The sequence below is a fragment of the Chiloscyllium plagiosum genome, unplaced genomic scaffold, assembly GCF_037043375.1.
Source record: "Chiloscyllium plagiosum isolate Xiang-an unplaced genomic scaffold, Cpla_swu_hap1 HiC_scaffold_2, whole genome shotgun sequence".
Classification (NCBI taxonomy): domain Eukaryota; kingdom Metazoa; phylum Chordata; class Chondrichthyes; order Orectolobiformes; family Hemiscylliidae; genus Chiloscyllium; species Chiloscyllium plagiosum.
The window spans coordinates 26,969,562-26,991,507 of record NW_028270140.1 but is presented as its reverse complement, the minus strand read 5'-3'; the positions used below and the strand labels follow the sequence as shown (position 1 = coordinate 26,991,507).

General features: G+C 38.6%; 1 protein-coding gene across 3 annotated transcripts in view; it reads left to right on the top strand.

Moving 5' to 3' along the window:
- Nucleotides 1–21,459, top strand: part of cntln (centlein, centrosomal protein) — a 470,872-nt gene extending 449,413 nt beyond the window's left edge. For 2 of the 3 annotated variants that reach the window (XM_087995387.1, XM_087995398.1), the window contains exon 27: nucleotides 20,630–21,459. In XM_087995387.1, the coding sequence (XP_087851513.1) occupies nucleotides 20,630–20,731 (102 nt within the window). In that variant the 3' untranslated portion in view covers nucleotides 20,732–21,459. The remainder of the gene's footprint in view (nucleotides 1–20,629) is intronic. The other variant, XM_087995382.1, reaches the window with a different exon arrangement.
- The last annotated feature ends 487 nt before the right edge of the window (nucleotides 21,460–21,946 follow it).

Below are 21,946 nucleotides of genomic sequence, written 5' to 3'. Positions count from 1 at the left end.
AATATACTTTCTCTGGATTCTCGTTATCTTATTCCTGAAGGCTTCCCATTTTCCAGGCATCCCTTTACCTTTGAACATCTGCCCCCAATCAGCTTTTGAAAGTTCTTACCTAATACCGTCTAAATTCTGGTCTATCACTATTCTTTTCCATCACTATTTGAAATCCAATAGAATTATGGTCACTGGCCCCAAAATGCTCCCGCACTGACACCTCAGCCACCTGTCCTGCCTTATTCCCAAGAGTAGGTCATGTTTTGCACCTTCTCTAGTAAGTACATCCACATATTGAATCAGAAAATTTTCTTGTACACACTTAACAATTCCTCTCCATCTAAACCCTTAACATTATGGCAGCCCCGGTCCATGTTTGGAAAGTTAAAATCCCCTACTATAACCACTATTATTCTTACAAATAGCTGAGATCTCCTTACAAGTTTGTTTCTCAAATTCCCTCTGACTATTAGGCGGTCTATAATACAATCCCAATAATGTGATCATCCTTTTCTTATTTCTCATTTCCACCCAAATAACTTCCCTGGATGTATTTCCAGGAATATCCTCCCTCAGCACAGCTGTAATGGTATCCCTTATCAAAAACGCCACTCCCTCTCCTCTCTTGCCTCCCTTTCTATCCTTCCTGTAGCATTTGTATCCTGGAATATTAAGCTGCTAGTCCTGCCCATCCCTGAGCCATGTTTCTGTAATTGCAATGATATCCCAGTCCCATGTTCCTAACCATGCCCTGAGTTCATCTGCCTTCCCTGTTAGGCCCCTTGCATTGAAATAAATGCAGTTTAATTTATTAGTCCTACCTTGTCCCTGCCTGCCCTGACTGTTTGACTCGCTTCTGTTCTCAACTGTCCCTGTCTCAGATTGATCTATTTCCTCACAATCTCCCTCGGTCCCACCCCCCTACCTTACTAGTTTTAATGTGGGCGGCATGGTGGCACAGTGGTTAGCAGTGCTGCCTCACAGTGCCAGTGACCCGGGTTCAATTCCTGCCTCAGGCGACTGACTGTGTGGAGTTTGCACATTCTCCCTGTGCCTGCGTGGGTTTCCTCCGGGTGCTCCGGTTTCCTCCCACAGACCAAAAATGTGCAGCTTAGGTGAATTGGCCATGCTAAATTGCCCGTAGTGTTAGGAGAAGGGTTAAAAATGTAGGGGAATGGGTCTGGGTGGGTTGCGCTTCGGCGGGTCAGTGTGGACTTGTTGGGCCGACGGGCCTGTTTCTACACTGCAAGTAATCTAAGTAAATCTAAATCTAAGTCAATCCTCTCCATCAGCTTTAGCAAATTTCCCTGCCAGTATATTAATGCCCTTCCGATTTAGGTGCAATCTGTCCTTCTTCTACAGGTCACTGCTAACCCAAAAGAGATTCCAATGATCCAAAAATGTGAATCCTTCTCCCATACACCAGCTCCTCAGCCATGCATTCATCTGCTCTGTCCTCCTATTCCTGCCCTCACTAGTTCGTAGCACCAAGAGTATTCCAGATATGGCTACTCTCAGGGACCTCCTTTTTAAATTCCTGCCTAACTCTTTGTAATCACCCTTCAGAATCTCAACCTTTTCCCTTCCTATGTCGTTGGTTCTAAGGTGGACAATGACCTCTTGCTGGCCCCTATCCCCTTTGAGAACATTCTGCACCCTCTCTGAGACATCCTTGATCCGGGCACCAGGGAAGCAACACACCATTCTGATTTTTCACTGCTGGCCACAGAACCATCTGTCTGTACCTTGGACTAGAGAATCCCCTAACACAATTGATCTCTTGGAACCTGACGTACCCCTCGTTGCATTAGAGCCAGTCTCAGTACCAGAAACTTGGCTGTTCGTGCTGCATTCCCTGTTTTTCCAAAACAGCACACTTGTTTGAAATGGGTATAGCCACAGAAGTCTCCTGCACTAAGTGCCTACCTCTCTTACCTTTCATGGAGTTAACCCATCTATGTGACTGTATCTGAGACTTTCCCCTCTTCCTATAACTGCCATCCATCACATACTGTTGCTGTTGCAAATTCCTCATTGCTTCTAACTGGCTCTCCAACCGATCCATCTGATCTGATAAGATTTGCAGCATTTATTGCAGATATTATCCGCAGTAACCCTTAAACTCTCTTTAAACTCCCACATCTAACAAGAAGCTCATATGAGTCTACTAAAGACCATTTTTTGCTCCTTCATAATCTACAGACCCAGAAAATAACACTGTCTTATTCCTCTACAAAACACTGTCCCAGGTTAAATTAATAGTTATGGCTTATATTTTAAGTTTAATCAAGAGACATATCTCAAAAAAGATATAATCAAGAAAGAACCCACTCTACTCACTACTGCAGATTTTCTGTAGGCCACTTAAAACAATTAACTTATCTGATTCTGTGCTGTGAACTTCACCCAAACAGTTCCTCCAAGATCAGTTGTGAATTTCACTGTTTGTTAATTTTCCCAGACACACTCCAATGTCAAGCGATACGTGAATTCAAACAGCAAAAGCAGTAACTGTGCAGATACACTCTGGTGTCAGTTTCTTTCTGTCTCTTTCTCTCTCTGGAATTTGGGGAAATCACCTCCAGCACCTAAAATACCTCAAAAAAGGGGCAGCTGTTACAGCCAGAAATTCTTGCCATCCTCCATCTTGGATGATCCAGTGTGTGAATTCATTTCTATTCCTACTTCTCCATGGCTCATAACAAATTTTAACTTTAACCAGGTTAATAGTATGACCAATTGTCTCGGTTTCAGATTATATCTGAGATAGTAGAGCAATGAATCTTTAGGTTTATTTAGTCAAGCATAACAAATTTATTGCAAACAGAACTTATTCAGGCAAACCTGCAAAGACTATTGATGAAAATGTGCCATGGTAGATAAAATTATATTATAACATTGCAAAATTAATAAGAGACAAATATAGAAACAAACAAAATATGGTTGAACACCTAATTGAATGCATGAAACCGCAAATGCGATTAAGACAGATCACATAGATTTCTCAGCAATGCACTCCCCCTTTCCCTGAAGATGTTAGTGACTTTGTAAGTCACCAAATGTGACAATAACTGTGCAAGGGATTCCCAATATTCACTTTTGACAAGCTGCATTGAAACCCCCTCATTGGCTACTCCATCGACTGCTTCAATGAAGTGCTCAGTTTGTGTATTTCACCTTTCTTTCCTCGGTCCACATTACTCTGGATTCTGAAACCTTTTTCACACAAACTGTAATCTTCATCAAGCTTTTCCTGAGTTCTGCTCTGGCTAAGTTGCACAAACAATTACTGCTTACTGCTTATGGGCTTTCACTTCCAAATTTAACTGTACTGAAATATTAATCATGTGCGTGCTTCTTTTGAGCTCAATGTCTAACATATAGTTGCCAACTAATTCTTAGAACTTCTACCAGAGTTCTGACTACCCAAGCTTGCGAACTGTTCTTGATTTCTCACTGAGCTCAACTACACAAAACCAGTGTTGTTCAGTTGCCTTCTCAACAATACAGTCAAATACTTCTTTTCTATGCAGAGTCTGCTTCTTCTCTGTCTGCCTTCTAACTCCAACTGGCTATGACCTGGCAACTGTTCTTCAAAAGCCCCTGAAATATTTTCAGTGATTTATTGAAAACCACCCCTCTTGCCAGGCAGAACTAAATGAGGCAACTCCTTGAAATTAACAAGGTAAAAACAATGACTGCAGATGCTGGAAACCAGATTCTGGATCAATGGTGCTGGAAGAGCACAGCAATTCAGGCAGCATCCGAGGAGCTTCAGCAAAATCGACGTTTCGGGCAAAAGCCCTTCATCAGGAATACCTTTATTCCTGATGAAGGGCTTTTGCCCGAAACGTCGATTTTGCTGAAGCTCCTCGGATGCTGCCTGAACTGCTGTGCTCTTCCAGCACCATTGATCCAGAACTCCTTGAAATTGTTTGTCCCTGAATATTACAGCATTTACCATGTGCTGGCTCCAACAGATCAAATTGTATCCAATAAAAAAAACTTATTGATATTTTAAAGTTCAACATTGATCTGCTTTTAAGTGAGATCTTTTGATAAATTTTACTTTTCCTAAAACATTTCATACTTATTGCTATCAGATGTAGCCAACTAAATTTTAACCTAGCCTTTTGACAGAGGTGTATTCCCTGAAATGTTACTCAATCTTTGCTTTTTTTCAAATGCTGACAGATTTACTGTGAATTTCAAGCAGTTTCATTATTTTTGTGGTAATTTCATAAACCTTGACTTACTAAATGACAGTCAAAACCATTTGGAATGAGAAAACAATCTGTGGATTTGTACTGTTTGCCCCTCTTGTTATTGTTTGTTGACAGATATTAACGATGATTAAAAATAAACTTTACTGGTTCCCTCGCGGTAATGCTGTACCACTTGATATCATGGCTAGGTATTTTTTCAGGATTTATTTTACAAGCTCATAATCAGGAAATTTTGCAAGAATTTGATCCATACATCTTAAAGACAAATATCAGTACAGACAAAATATCATGCACCAGTATTTCTTTAACACAAATATCTCTACCACGTGATGCCTTATTCAGGGGATTTAGAAATATCCTGGATATTGAAAATGAAGAAAACCTGATCACATTGTACCTGGAATGCTGAAACCTGTGATCTCTTCCAACAAATGCATTTCAAAAGATTGTAAAACTTTTCACAATATTCACTGAATCAGCAAGATCCTTTTAATCTTTTACTTTCATTAATTGAATATTATTCTAATTGTGTTGTATTTAAAGATACTCAATGCTGTATGATGGTTAGAGTAAAATATGAGAGTTAATTTTGTTTACACATTGCTTTTACTGCAGAAATATTAAATGTATTCAGTTATTTAATGTAAGAGACATTCGGTTATGCTTTTTTATTGCAAAGTGTAAAGTTCAGTAAATGGAGGTCAGTCAGCAACAAATGTGATGAAAAGGCTTAATGTGGTGAGTAAAATGACTTGTATGAGTTTAGAATCAATAGGTGAGAAATTCCATCAGAAACAGTTGAACAAAAGTTCATGCATGTTCATTTTTGAAAATCAGTGATAATCCTGTATTTTTAAATACTGTATTTTTAAAAGATTGAGGTCAGCATAAGTATTATATACCTGGCTTTATTAGGTTTTTCTACAAATGTAGTCCCAATACTTAACTGGGATTTATAGATTAATTAGTCAGAAATATTAAAGCACTAAATTCTTACGGACATTTTTACAGGAACATTTTGTTCAGAATAGAAAATCTTGAAAACCATTTTCTTGCTTTTTAAAATTAAACAGAATTTATTGATTAAGAAAATTTCACGAGAGATTTTGGAATGAATTTGGAAAACTGAAACATTCTTTTGAAAAGCATGTGAAACTCCCTTGTGATATTGCAAGGTTTTAGAAAGGGACAGATTTTTCTATGTGTCATGCGCATATCCCAATTATGATTAATTACGTTGTTTTTTTTTAAACTGGCACTATTTTAAAAACATATTAAGTAAACCCTGGGAATCCTTTCAGCCATTATGGTGCAGTGCACAAATAATTAGAACTTGTTAGCTATATCAGAAGCTTTAAATGTATTTTAACTTTTTGTTAAACTACATATTGAAGATTGTGTTAATTTATACTTTGTTCAACGTGTATTCGAGTGATTAAATATTTCACTAGAATTATAGATAAAGCTGTACTAATCAAATTTCTAAATGTTTCAGCACAGCGGTATTCAGAACTTAAAAATATCAGTTACTGTCTTATGTAGAACTCATCAGACATTGGCATTTAGCCAAACAAATCACCTTGTACCCTAATGCAGCAAGGCCTGAACAACATTCAGGTTTGGGCGACTAAGTGGGAACATTTGTGCCACACAAGCACTAGGCATTGATCAGTTACGATAAGTCTAATCATCTCTCCTTGATACTCAATGGCATTACCCTCATCACTGAATTCTCCGCCATCAATACCCTAGACTTACCATTGACCAGAAATTTAGGTGGACTAGCAGGTCAGAGCCTGGCAGCTGAATTTTCATGGAACTGTGCAGACTGCAAAAACTTTTAACCATGGTGAGCAAGTCCAAGAAGTCCTACTGATGTTTGAAACAAATTCCATTTATTGATGGGGGAAGGGGGCAGGGCTTGATTGACAGAAGAGGGTAAACCTAAACTCAGCAGGATTATTCCAATTTAGTGTTGGTTTCAAACAAACCCCATCTTGGCTGTTGCTAGGGCCTTAACCTGCAGTGTTGGAGTGACAAATTTGTGGAGCTGATACAAATGGTGTTGAAGGGCTGATAAGGTCTGTTTAACCTTTGTGATCTGAAATTTTCATAAATCCCCTTCTCTTTACATTGTAAAAGGAAAAGCTCGCTGCAGCTGGAAGTGATTTTTTTTTAATTTTCAGAATTGTTTTGATTGATTACCCAACAGATATAGTATCTGTATGAGCAGTTTCAATAGTTCTTTGCTGACATTTTCCTAAGGGCTATTCATGGTGAATGGATGGCTGAGTTTCAAAATCCATAATAATCTCAGCAGGATGCTTTGAATTCTCAATTGGATTGCTAGTTTAAGTAGATTATTAAATGATTAGCAAACATATGTTTGTTTATTTTAAGACATTAACCACTTGAAATGTAAAAGTTTTAATACTGTCATGATTTTTTTTCCACTTTCATTGTATATTCCCTCCTTTTGTGCCATTGCTCATATTGTACCAATGAGGAAAATATTCTGCCTGTTGTCTGGACTGGGAAAGAATTTTTTTTTAGACCTTGCAGAAAATAAAGTACCTTTTTGAAAAAAAAAGTCTTTGTTGCATGTGGGCGGTGATGGGGAAGTCAATATTTATCGCAGACCCCTAAATGACTCTGAAGAGAGTGACTGTAAGCCACAATCTTGAACCACTGAAGCCCATGTGAGCATAAGAGGTATAATTAGTAAGTTTGCTGATGATACCAAAATTGCAGGTGTAGTGAACAGTGAAGAAGGTTACCTCAGATCACAATCAGATGGGCCAATGGACTGGAAAGTGGTAGATGGAGTTTAATTTAGATAAATGTGAGGTGCTGCATTTTGGGAAAGCAAATCTTAGCAGGACTTATACACTTAATGGTAAGGTAATAGAGAGTGTTGCTGAACAAAGAGACCTTGGAGTGCAGGTTCATAACTCCTTGAAAGTGGAGTCGCAGGTAGATAGGATAGTGAAGAGGGCGTTTGGTATGCTTTTCTTTATTGGTCAGAGTATTGAGTACAGGAGTTGGGAGGTAATGTTGCGGCTGTAGAGAACATTAGTTAGGCTACTGTTGGAATATTGCGTGCAATTCTGGTCTCCTTCCTATTGGAAAAATTTTGTGAAACTTGAAAGGGTTCAGATAAGCTTTACAAGGATGTTGCCAGGGTTGGAGGATTTGAGCTAAAGGGAGAGGTTGAATAGGCTAGGGCTGTTTTCCCTGGAGTGTCAGAGGCTGAGGGGTGGCCTTCTAGAGGTTTATAAAATTTTGAGGGGCATGGATAGGATAAATAGACAAAGTCTTTTCCCTGGGGTCAGGGAGTCCAGAACTAGAGGGCATAGATTTAGGGTGAGAGGGGAAAGATATAAAAGAGACCCAAGGAGCAACTTTTTCACTCAGTGGGTGGTACGTGTATGGAATGAGCTGCCAGAGAAAGTGGTGGACGCTAGTACAATTGCAACATTTAAAAGGCATCTGGACGGGTGTATGAATAGGAGAGGTTTGGAGGGATATGGGCCAGGTGCTGGTAGATGAGACTAAATTGGGTTGGAATATCTGGTCGGCATGGATGAGTTGGACCAAAGGGTCTGTTTCTGTGCTGTACATCTCGATGACTGTTAAGTCATGAGTTCCAGATTTTGATCCAGCAACAGTGAAGGAATGCACAATGGCTTCAAATCAGGCTGTTAGGAAGGAACTTGCAAGTGGTAGTGTTATTTCTCTCAGCTCTGAATAGTGGGAGCAATATTAGATTTTTAGAAATTTATTTTTTATTGTCTTCACATGGTTACTCAGGTCTATCCATGGTGTACATTGGGTGAGCTGACACGGTGGGAGTAATGGGGACATAAGCTAACAATCAGTTGGCTTAGGGGGCATGAGTGGCCACGTGGAATGAGTTAGCAAAGAAGGTACAAGATAGCATGTATAAGAGGAATAAGCTGGTATTGAGTTGGCATGGAAGATATTACAAACAATGGAAGGTGAATTAGGATGATGAAAGCTTGAGGGTCGAATATCATCTAAAACAACTGGATTGTGTCCCAGAGAATGTAGAAGAGAATTTGACTGCATGAGTGCAGAGGTCTTGCTTTTATTGTATCGAATGGTGCGACTGCATCTGGACTATTGTGTTCAGTATTCCCTGAAGAAAAATGTACTTGCCATAGAGTAAGTACAACAAAGGTTCACCATTTGATCACTGGGATCGTTGGATTTTTTTCGAGAAAACTTAACCAAATTCTTTGGAGTTTAGAAGCATGAATTGAGGCATACTGAGTTCTTATAGGGCTCAACAGGATAGATGCAAGAAGGATGTTTTCTGTGGCTCCACTAAGGGAGATGTTCTTCCTCATCACAGGGTGGCACAATGGCTCAGTGGTTAGCACTGCGGCCTCACAGTGCCAACTACCCAGGTTTGATTCCAGTCTCGGGTGACTGGAATTTATACATTCTCCCCATGTCTATGTGCGTTTCTTCCAGGTGCCCATAGTATTTAAAAATGTACAGTTCAGATGCCTCAGTTAGGGGTAAATGTAGAGTAATAGGGTAGGGAAATGGGTCTGGGTGAGTTACTCTTCAGAGGGTTGGTGTGGACTTGTTGGGCTGAATGACCTGTTTGCACACTGTCGGAATTCTTTTAATTCTAGGTTAATCTTTGGTATTCAGTATCTTAGAGGGTTATGTAGGTCTTGGCATTGAGTATATTAAATAGAGATTGATAGATAATGGTGTTGAGGTATAAGTTTAGCTGGATCTGATTGAAGGGTGGAGCATGTTTTATTAGCCAAATGTCTTACTCCCCTTTTTTCCTAAGTTCCCTCCTGATAACCTGACTTAAAGGAATATTGCATTCCTTTGCAGCCACAGGATCAAAATCCTGGAACTCACTACCTGTCAACAACTATGAATGTACCTACACCACATGGACGTCAGTAGTTAAAGTTGGCAGCTTACTACCACTTGCTTTGGAGTCATTTAGGAGTATGCAATAAATGTTGACTTCTCTGTAATTACCCACATGACGTGATTTTCTTTTTTAAAGGTACTTTATTGATTACTTTTCTGTAAATTCTAGAAAATTTTCTATCCCAGTTAAAAGAACAGGCAGAACCTTTCCCTCCCTGGTGCAGCATAAACATTCACTTTATTGCTCAAGTGGACGCTGCCAAAACTTGTGGATCACTTTGTTTTTCTCGAGCATGAGTTCTTTAGTATTTTGTTACAGGCAGCCAGCGTCTGCAACATGCATTTTGTTTTAGAGCAGAGATCAAAGCTAGCAGCTTGTAATGGTGAAAAGTCAAGGAATGGATATGCTGCTATGTGACACTATGCTACAGCACATCATACCTGTAACAATTTACATGGCAAGCACTGCTTTCTCTCCACAGATGCTGCCAGACCTGGTGAATTTCTCCAGCAATTTCTGTTATTTTTTGGTTTGCTTTCCTCCAAGTCTAAAGAAAATACCTCCTTAAAAGTGCAGTCCTGAACATGGAAGCTGATATTTACCGGGGTACAGATCTGCTGGTATAATGGAATCATGTTTTCATCTTGTTTTGTCCTTTATAAAAGGTTAAATGATGTCACTAGATAAATACAGCTTCCAACAGTGACCTAAATGTGTCTTCACTATTTACAAAGCTTGCATGAGAAAATGCCAAAGTGGCCTTACAAAGCAGCTTCTGTTGATTTTTCAGGATATTCTTTAAAAAAAACTCTTTCCGAGTTCCTTTTTCGTTCCAAGAGTTTAGAAATAGAATATTGTCACCAACAAAGAAGACATGATGAGTGTTTTACTTGTGCCCCTTCTGACATGGCTGCTTGGTATTATTTGTGATACTTCTTTCAATATGTTTAACATTATCTGTTTAAGGAAATGATATGTGAGCAATTCAGCTTCGAGCATTACATCCTAAAGAGAGATAAAATGAGAAAAAGAGCTTCTTTAACTATTGTGGGCAGTGCAAGCACACAGTAAATATTCAGAATGGCAAAGAACAGGAGAGTGAGTAAATATTCTTAAACCTTCCAGTGAAAGTAGCATCTATGATGCAATGGAACATCAGTGTAATATTCCCTTGCACAAAGCCACACAGCATAGCAATGCTACAAAGCAATATGTGCAGTTGACCAAATCACTCAGAAAATATTAGCAGTAAAATTTAAACTTTTCAGAATCAATACATTATAAATATACTTAGTAGACATTGAAATGCTGCCATTTGTTCCATGCCAGTTCAGGAAGGAACTCGGGATAAAAATATCTTTCCTTTAGTCCCAGTGAAGAATTGTAGATGTATTCAGCATAGAAGGAGGCCAAATGTTATCTGTGACAACTGAAGACAGTTCTTTAGCCTTGTCTACTTTTTACCTCTTGATCCATAGCTCTGCAGGTTACAACACTTTGAGTGCATATCCAAGAATATTTTGAATGTGACGAGGGTTCCTGTCTCTTTCGCCCTTCTACACAGTGATTTTCAAAGGCCAGCATTCTCTCCTTATACAATCTTTTAACAAGGACTTCAAGTCTGTTTGTTTGGAGAACAATGTAATGAAAGGTACTGCATCACCAAAAACTGATACCAGCAGCAGTCAAAAATGAGATAAAACATATTGCAATGTGATGCACTAAGAAGAAAATACCTTTTTCTTCTCCCCACCACCTATACACCCACCTCTTGGTGGATGTGACTGCGCCTCCACCAACCGCCCACCATACATCATCCCGATCTCCCCTCCCCCAAACTACACAGCAATTAAATCTTCTCAAATGATGCTGCAATAGTGCAACAGATCTCCTTCTGAATTTGCTGCACTTTTACATTCTATGGTCAGCTATCTCAATCCCAGTGCAGCCACCCCTTTTGTTCATATAACACACACGCGCGCACTGCTATCTTTACAAGGGCAATCTTTTTTGAATTAAAAGCAAATCAAAGATATTATTGTCAAGGTATTTTGATTTCAAGCATTGCATAATTTTCATGATCAATTAAAAGAAAACAGAATAATATGATAGCCTTCTCACAGCTGTTGTTCTACTTAACCAGTCAATGATAATTGCAAACAGTGTCAAGAATATAAATATAAATAGCACAACTTGTGTGGAAGAAAAGTCTTGTTAACACATTATTTTCAGGAACAAAGAGCAAATTACTGTAATGCGGATGTGCCCTGGAGACAGCAGTAACACACTTTATTGATTTGGCAAGTAAGGATGAATAGCACTTGAAAGATGAAGTGTTATTGCAAATCATGCCATTAAGAAGATGATTAAACCAGGAATAGTTCAATAAGACATGTACAGTAAGCCCAATAGTGGACTTACTTTCATTCACTTTTTATTGTTGTTTTTTGGACTCTTTCATACAGACCATGTCAAGGTTATGTTATAATTCGTTACTGCACTGAAGCCTTCTGCTAGGAAGTGATGAGTGTTATTTGTGATTGATATGGGGAGAGTGAGCAGGTATATAGCAATTGTGGTCATGTTAATGTTGAATACGGAACTTAATGAAATTCATTTCTCCATCTATAAGTCGTTAGCAAGAGTGACTGTTCTGAAAGGTATTAGGAATGGAGTGTAACCCCAAGACAGAACGTCATATGGAATTAGTAATATTGTCATCTATAATGTGGAACTGCTGCTTTCTGGTGTTATTTACTTAAGACTGTTGCCCTCTGGAGGTGATTTAACAAATAGAATTTTGACTTCATATTTTAGTTTCTAGTTTAATCTGAATGAATTTCTGTAAATGTTACAGTTGACTTTTGATTTTATTTTCAAGTTTAAGGAAAAATGTTATTGGTTTACGAGAGTTGAATTTTGTTTTTGTATGATAGAGTTATAGAAAACAAAAGGTTTAGAAGGGTGAAGGGGTGACTTAATTGAGGTTTTAAAATTAAGAAAAGTTATAGTATGGTAGATACAGAGACGCTATTACCCTTGGTCAAATAATTCAGAGCAAGGGACATAATCTTATAAGTGGAGCTAGCCCATTTGGCAATGAAATCAGGATACATATTTTCACACAAAGGACAATGGAGTAATAGTATTCTACCCTCCAGTAGTCTGAGAGTTCTGGAAACAGGATTTTTTTGTTGGACGACAAGATTTCCTGCGTCATCATCTGGTTGTGCTTTGAGGAACTGATGGTTTCCTCTTGACCCTATTATGCTAACTTGTCAAAAACAAAACACATTCTTTTTGCTCTAGTTTTGTGTTTTTCATGTGCTTATCCATACTTTTACTATATCAGTTGGAGATGGAAGCTAACGCTTTCCAGTTATTTGCCACTATACTGGAATCTTGATCCATATTCCACATAATTATTGAAAACAGCAAATCCATTTGGAGGTCAGTGCATCATTGATTCTTGGAGAGTCATGCAGCACAGAAACTGATGCTTCGGCCCAACTCTTCCCTCCCAACTAGATTTCCTAAACTAAACAGATCCCATTTGCCAGCATTTGGCCCACATGTCTTTAAACCTTTCCTCTCCACGTACCTGTCCAAATGTTTTTTTTTAAATGTTGTAATTGTACCTACCTCGACACTTCCTCTGGCAGCTTGTTCCATATACGTGCTACTCTCTATGTGAAAAGGTTGCCGCCACGTCCCTTTTAAATCTTTTCCTCTCACCTTAAACCTATGCCGTTTTGGTCTCCCCTACCCTGGGAAAAAAACATTGGCTATTCACCTTATCTATCCCCCTCATGATATTATAAACCTGTATAAGGTCACCTCTCAGTCTTCTACACTGCAAGAACAAAAATCCCAGCCTATCCAGCTTCTCCTTATAACACAAATCTTCCAGTCTTGGTAACATCCTTGTAAATCTTTTTCACACCCTTTCCCGTTTAATGACATCCTTCCTGTACTGCAGATCATGAGGCGAATGCTCATCTATAAATTCATAAATCTTCAGTTCAGACTGTTAAGTGATAAAGTTTGGCATTTCAGTATTTTTCCCATTTGAGTGTTCAATGAGACAGTAACAGTAGGGAATAAATTTGGTTTGCTGGATATGTGTTATCCCAGTTTCTGATTATTTTTCTCTTTCATTCACCAGGCTTTGTTATGTGCTACTTGCAATAAAATAATAGCTCAGGAAAGTAGAATAAACTTCCTTCCAGACAAATAAGTTTTTAAGTTTTTGAAGCTTGTAGTGTTCCAGAGAGCATCAGCCTTTTTTTACACTTGGTGAATATACAGAGACTCCCCAAAGCCAACTCACCAACTAGTCGGCATGCATCAGGACAGTGATGAAATACACTCTACTTGATTGTAGTAAATCCCCTTACTTACTTAAGGAGGAATGTACTTGGAGCAAATTCCGAGGAGGTTCACAGAATTGATTCCAGAGATGAGGGCTTTGTCAAATGAAGAGAGGCTAAGCAGTTTAGGCTTATACACTCTAGAGTTTGGAATAAAGAAAGGAGATCTAATTAAGATATATAAGATCATAATGGAGATTAACAAAGTAAATGTGGAAAAAAAATGTTTCCTCACATGGGGCAATCTAAAATGAGAGGTCATAGTTTTAGGATGAGGAGTAGCAGATTTAAAATAGACATGAGGAGAAACTACTTCTGTCAAAGAGTTGTGACTCTGTGGATTCCCCACCCCAGGTTGCAGGGAATGCTGGGACATTGAGTAAGTTTAAGAAGGAGATAGACTTTTTAAAAAAAATTAATATGGATTAATATGGAGAGTGGGCAGAAAAGTGGTGTTGAGACCAAGATAAGTTGCCCTGCAACAACTCACCAATGTTCCTTCAGTAACATCTTTCAAAGTTGCAATTTCTACCACCTAGAAAGATGAGGACAGCAAATACATGGAATACTAGCATATGCAAGTTCCACTGCAAGCCACACACCATCTTGATTTGAAGCTATTTCACTGCCTCTTTGTTGTAGCTGGGTCAAAATCCTGAAGCTCACTTCCTGTTCCTACATTCACAAGGACTGCAGTGATTCAAGAAGGCAGCACACCACACCTTCTCCAGGGCAATTAGGGATGAGCAGTTGTAATACCCATATTCCTTTGAATAAGTATTATCATGCATGATTAAAGAAAAATTACATTCACCAAGGAGGTTTGTACTGGATAAGTTGTTGGACACGTGGGCTGACACATCCCTGGGTGCTAGCCAAGTTGATCATAGGGTTTTAAAAGAACTGATTAGTGAGGGAGGATTTTGTTTAAAAATTCCAAAATACAGTAGATCAGGTTGAAGGTTCCATTTGACATCAGATTATCAAACATCAATATAATCAGACAGAGGCAACCTAGTTTTTGAAAGGCAAATCATTTTTATCCAATTTATTGGAGCTCTTTAAGGAAATAACATGTGCTGTGAATAAAGATTAAGCGGTGGATGTACTATAATTAGATTTCCAGAAGGCATTAGATAAGGTGCAATAAAGGTTATTGCAGAAATAAGAATTCATGGTGTAAGAGGCAACATATTGGCATGGATAGATTCACCTAGATTGACTCAACATTTTTCAATGAGAAAAGACTGCCCGAGTGCAGTTCTAATTAAATATCCAGAAGATTTTCAGCAAGTTCTAGGGACTATCAAAGGAATCAAGGCCACCTTGCATGTTGACCAGGAAGCAATTCCGTCTGTATGGCCCACCCAGTGCCATTTGCCTTACGGACAAAGGTAGAGGCAGACATCAGAAGGCTGGAAAGTGAAGGAATCAACAAACTAGTAGAGTTTGCGAAATTGGCAGCACTGGTTATGAAGATTGACAGGTTGGTTCGCCTCAATGGAGATTTAAAAACAAATAATAAATTGCTTCTCGCAGCTGGATAAATACCCAATCTCTTGTGATTTATGCACAAAGCTGGCAGGGGGCCTGTCCTTCATAGACATGAGCAATGCAAACTTGCAATTGCAGTTAGAGAAGAGTTCCCCAGATGTATGCTACGGTTAATACTCAAAAGGATTTGTACCAATATATAAGACTGCAATTTAGGGTATCATCAGGCTGTGCAATTTTTTAGTGGACAATGGAGAACATTTTACAAGGTCTATCCCAGGTCGCCATTTATCTAGATGAAATGCTTATATTGGGAAAGACAAATAAGGAGCACTTGGAGAACTTGGACATAGTCCTCAGACATTTCTTGCAAGTGGCCATATGTCTTAGATGGGAAAAATGTGTTCTAGGCATCCCAAGTGACTTACATGGGTTAGAGAGTCGACAAGACCAGGTTTCACACATTGGAAGATGAAGTGAGAGCGATCAAAGGTACTCCAGCTTCCACCGGAGCTTAGGTCTTTACTTGAGCAGGTGAATTATTATGGAAATTTGATGCGTAACCTGGCCTCCAATCTGGCACCTTTGCATCAACTCTTAAGAAGGGTCAGCTTTGGAAATAGTCACAAAAATCAAGCAATAGCTTTCAGAGAAGTGAAGAAACAGCTCTCATCTGTTGGCAAACTGTAATCCCCATTTAGATCTGGTACTGTCATGCAATGCCTTCGCAAATGGCATCAGGGTAGTATTAGCTCATAGGTGGCCCAATGAAGAGGAATGCCCAATAGTGTATGCATCCAGGACTTTGCTAATGCAGAGCGTAAATATACCCAGATAGAGAAGGAAGATTTGGAGGTCATATTTGGAGTCAGGAAGTTCCTGCAATACTTTTACAGATATAAATTTGTAATAATAACAGACCACACACCCCTACTTAAAGGGGATAAGGCAGTGCTGCCCATAGGTTCAGGCTGAATTCTGCAATGGGCTCTAATAGTAAGTGTGTATAGTTACAAGTTGGAACATTTTCCAGGAGGCCAAGTAGCAAGTGCCAATTCATTGAACCGCCTTTGGAAGATACAGCACCAATGGTACAGCCACTGGAAGCATCCGTAATAGTTTTAACTTTCTGGACACACTTCCAGTCAAAGCTGACAATATCAGACTTTGGACGCAGAAAGATCCATTCCTGGCAAAACTGAAACAGCTGGTGGTGATGGGGGAAATCAAAGGGCTGTCACAACCAGTATGGAAACCTTCTTGGACCCGGGGAGATCAGATCAAAGTAGAGGATGAAATATTAATATGTGGAGCAAGAGTGATTGTCCAGATATTGGCTGAATTCCAGCAGGGTCATCCAGGTGTTTCCAAAACGAAGATGTTAGTGAGGACTTGTGTCAGGCGACCAGGATTGGATGCAGACATAGCTGCATTAGTTGAGCAGTTCCCAGAGTGCGAACAAGGACAGCCAGCAGCTCACACACAGTCTTGGGAATGGTCAGGTAAATGGCCTGGATTACACATCAACAATGCTGGCCCTTCATGAGTTCAATGTTCTTAGTCATTGTGGATGCCCACTCAAAGTGGACAGATGTGCATAGTGTTCATTTGACAAACATGGGGACAATGATAGAAAAACTGCATTTGTCTTTTGTAGGACATACGTTCCCTGAAGCATTGATCACAGCTATCGGGCCATCGTTTAACAGGGAGTTTAAGTATTTCTTAAAGTAGAATGGTATTTGACATGGAAGGGACAGCTCCATGCCATCCATTATCCAATGGCCTGGCAGAAAGAGCAGTCCAAACTTTGAAGGCAGGCTTAAAGAAACAGCCTACAGCTTCAGTAGATATCAAACTAACCTGGTTCCTATTTGATTATTGTACCACCCCTCAAGCAACTACAGGGATAGCTCCAGCAGTGTTGTTAATGGAAAGAAGAGTCTGCATCAGGTTAAATCTGATCTTCCCTGACCTGGGGAGTGGTGAAATGGCATCAAGAATGCCAATGCCAGACACAAGGCTTCACTAAGCAAGAAAGACAGAATACTTCAGGGGATGATGTTTGGTGTAGGAGCCATGGGAATGGCGCTTCATGGGTAAGAGGCATGGTGGACATGAGGAGGAGCTAGTGGATGTCATTTATTTGGACTTTCAGAAGGCTTTTGATAAGATACTTCATAAGAGACTAGCATGTAAATTTAAAACATATGGGATTGGTGGTTGTCTACTGACACGGATGGAGAACATGTTAACAGACAAGAAACAAAGTGTAGTAACAAACAGGCCTTTTTTCTGAGTGACTACTGGGATATCACAAGGATCAGTGCTTGGACCCCCAACCATTTAAATACGTATTAAAGATTTGGCTGAGAGAACTAAATGTAATGTCTCCAAGATTGCAGGTGACACAAAGCTGGGTGGGATGGTGAACTATGAGGCAATAACAGAGATGTTTCAGTGTGAACGGTTAAGTAAATATACATGGTAGAAGAAGTATAGAGCCATAGAGATATATGGCTCAGAAACAGACCCTTCAGTCCAACTCATCTATTCCAACCAGATAAGCATTTGCCAACATTTGGCCCATATTCCTCTAAACCCATCCTATTCATATACTCATTCAGATACCTTTTAAATGTTGTAATTGTACCAGCCTCGAACCACTTCCTCTGGCAGCTCAGTGTGCATAAATATGAGGTTACTCACTTTGGTAGCAAAATCAACAAGGCAGACTATTAACCGAGTGGCAGTATATTGAGAAAGGGAGAAGTGCAATGAGACTATGGTGTCCTTATATGCCAGTTGCTAAAAGTAAACTTGTATGTGCAACAGTCGTTGAAGAAGACAAATGGTATGTTGGCCTTCACAGTGAAAGGATTCAAGTACAGGAGTAGGGATGTCTTGCTGCAATGGTACAGGGCCTTGGTGAGACTACACCAGGAATATTGTATGCTGTTTTGGTCTCCTTATATGAAGAAGGATGATCTGGCTATGAAGGAAGCACAACAAAGGTTTACAAGACCAATTCCTGGTATGGAAGGCCTGATGTATGATGGGAGACCAGATGGGTTAGTATTGTTCACTGTTCATAGACAGTGCGAATACAGGAAGGATGTCCCTGATGACCTGCAAGTCCAGAACAGTCTGAGGATACAGGCTAGGTCATTTAGAGATGAGATGAGGAGCGGTAGCTTCACCCAGAGAGTGATAAGCCTGTGAAGTTCTCTGCCACAGAAATCAGTTGAGGCCAAAACATTGCATGTTTTCAAGAAGGAGTTAGATATAGTTTCAGGGCCAGAGGAGTTCAAAGGGGAGAAACTTGAACGTGGTACTGAATTAAATGATCATATTGAATGGCAGTGCAGGCCTGAAGGACCAAATGGCATATACCTGCTCCTATTTTGGGCCACTTGAGTTCTGAAGAAGGGTCACTGGAGAAAAAACATTAGCTCTGCTTTTTCTCCATGAATGCTGCTAGAGCTCGTAATTTTCTTCAGTAATTTCTGTTTTTGTTTCGGATTTCCAGCATTCTCAGTTCTTTGCTTTTTTTGGTTGGTAGCATTCTCACTAATTCTCTACCTTCCTATGCAGGTTTCTGAGATCCATATATGTCAGTGACTTTCAGAACCAGAAGTCAATGTTATGAGCTACGCTAGCACACCATGCATGGACCCAAAGAACAACTTGCATGGAACAATTGGTTGTCTTATGAACAAAGGTTGAGCAGGCTAGGTCTATATCTGCTAGAGTTTAGAAGATTGAGAGGTGACTGAAACACAAGTCTTGACAGCTTTGATATGGAAGGATATTTCCCCTTGAGGAGGAATTTAGAACAGGGCCCACTATTTCAAAATAGGAGCCACCCATTTAAGATAGGAATGAGAAGATTTTTCTTTCTTATAGAAGTTCAGAGTCTTCAGAACTCAACTGGAGGTGGAAGCAGTTTATTTGAATGTTTTTAATTTGGGGCAGATCGATGTTTGATGAGCAAGAGAAGGTGAAAAAAATTAAGCAGCAGGGGGACTGTGAAGTCATCAAATCATCCATGACTTTATAGAATGTTGTAGTAGGCTAGAGTAGTCAAGTGGCCCGCTCTTGCTCATAATTTATGCGTTTGAATGCACATACTTTGTCTGGCTTATATCTGACTCCAGACCATTAGCAATATGGTTGACATTTAGGAATGGGCAACAAATGCCTAGCCTTATCAGTGCCACCACATCCCATGAAAGAGTAAAGACAAAAATAAATGAAAAGTGGTCTGTCTCAATTTCAGGATCAACATTTTTCAGATGACCTGGAAGTTCAAAACTTTAGTTTGCAAAATTGATCTTGGTATTTCCCAGAGCAGGATGCATCCTCAATGAAGAATGCCAGATCATGTTAAAGGGGAAGCTTTGAGATATTTTCCCAAGGCAAAGAAGTTTAAAATACCAAGACAATTATTAATCCAGTGGGATGAGCCACTGATGTAGGAAGCATAGCTTTTACTTTATAACATTCTGCAATGATGAGTTTTAGTGATTGATCATAACTTTTGCTTTCTATGTTTCTTTGTTGTGAAATAAATCAATTTCGAGACTTGTACTGAATCATAATCAAGTCTAAGAAAATGTTGAATAGCATAAGTGAATATGAATAATGGTGCTTCCATTATGTAAAACTTTATGGGGAACAAAATTCCGATTTGTTCTCACATAGTTTTTACGTGCTGGTAAAATTAATGTGGGATGATTTCTGTGGCTCCATTATTTCATTTGATTAAATTTTAGAATTCTTGAAAGTATTGGAATGTTCATGCAATTGAGACCACTTTTTAAAAAGTAATTAGATAAAGCATTTAGATAACTTGCAAAGAGATATTGTTGCAGCATTTAAAATGTATTGAGAGCCCGCCATGGAAATGAAGTATGCCTTAGTGGCCAGCAAGTATCTTTAATAACTGACTTACTGAAAACACCTGGGAACTAAAATCCTTCAGGATCTTTGTAAAAAATAATATGGTTGTACAGATTTACATAATTATAATGTAAGCTAATTTAGGACAGAAAATACAATTCCTCGTCTTGCATCAGAATCTTAGCAATGTTGATGGTGGTAAAGTTCTAAAATGCATTGAAATGTGTAAAGTTTTTCTTGAACTTGATAGGACTAGTGTGGAAGGGCTGTTTTCCCTTGTGGGAGACTCGTGGACCAGAGGCATAATTTCAGACTAGGGGATAGCCAATGTATGACAGTAATGTGGAAGAATGTTTTTTCTCTCAAAAGGTAGTGCATCTGTGGAATTCGTTATCACTGAGAGCTGTTAAGACTCGGCAGTATATTCAAGGCTGAAACAGTAAGCAAATCAATAATTATGGCGAAAAGACTGGAATGTGGAATTGAGGATCATCAGATCAGCAAATGGTCTAATTGAATAGCGGCACAGACTCAATGGGCAGAATACCCATCTCCTGCTCCTATAACTTATGGTCTAACTTAAAGTGTTGTCGTTTTGCACTTCACTTGTTGTCTAATTATTATCCTGAGACAGACTGTTGCATTTGATTGCATTAAGTAGAAATTGAATTAAGTGAATTTGCAAAATGTGTTGCTTCAATGCATTCTCTTTATTTTTCCAGCTTCCTTGTGTTTCAAGTTTAATAGAAGCAATGCTGGAAAAGATAGCAGAGAAAGAAAAACTAGCAGAAGAATATGCCTTGCTCTCAAAAGAAGTAAGCTGAAAGCCTTATGTAATTCCATCTGTGGCTGATACGTTACAAACAAAACCAAATCCCATCGTGTAATTAGAACACACAGAGGCTTTGTAATGTTCTACATTATTTTAACATTTGATTCTACAAAATAAACAGAAAAGAAATTGAAACGTTTTTCATTAGACCTTGTGTTGCTTCTAATAAAAAGCACATCACATAATAAACTTCATAATAAAACACAATCGTTTACATCCCCAAATCATAACTGAAATAATTTATCAGATTTTTCACAGATAGTAAATATACAATAATCATTTAGTCATTCAGAACTTGAATATTGCTTTTCTTCAGCAATTATCCAATATGCAAAACATTTAGTAATTTTTTTGATCAATCTTCCAAATGTGTTGTTTAATTCATGCTGCTTGGAATTTAGTAAAGACCCAAAAAAATTAATTTGTTCAATAAATGTGTTTTTACTTAAATATTTATGAGTGTGGTTTTACTTTTAAATCAAATTAAGGTGTGGTTAATAAATATTTTACCATAGAATTTAATTACACTTAAAATGTACATAATAGCACTGAATAAAGTTTACAATTTTCTGTTACTCATTTTTCTCTACAAAACAGATTTACTATGCTTTGCAATTTTTAATAAAGTTTTAAATAAAATTTGTTCTGCCTTTTCTGTTCCATTTTTCATGCAAAAGCTGAATTATTAAGCTAAATTATGTTATCGTTCTGAAACTTATTTTTGGCTTCGGTTGCTAATTTGACTAGTTATGAAATTGTTTTCCTTATTGTTCTCTTTGTGTTAGTTAATGAAAGGAATATAATACTTCCATACGCAGCTATATACATGGATATTTCCCTGCAATGTGCCATTAAAACAGCAAAAATGAAGCATGTACCTCATCACTCTCTAATAAGCAGTGATGAGGTAGATATTTAACTAACGTTGTTATGTTAAGTAACATAATCTCTTCCAAGGGAGCATCATAACAGTTCTAATAGATAAAAATCAATTAGACCTCACAGATTTGATGTTGACCTCAATTTTTTACTCTATTATTCTTGCTTTTAGAACCATTGAAAAAGTCATGTCTTGTTGAACGTGGTGTGGCTGAGTTGGTTTAATGGCTCCAAAAACTTGTAACTACTTCAGAATAACCTCACTGATCATGAAAAGTGGATTGTTATATTTGTGGAATATCAAATTTCTTTATTCCATGATGAACAA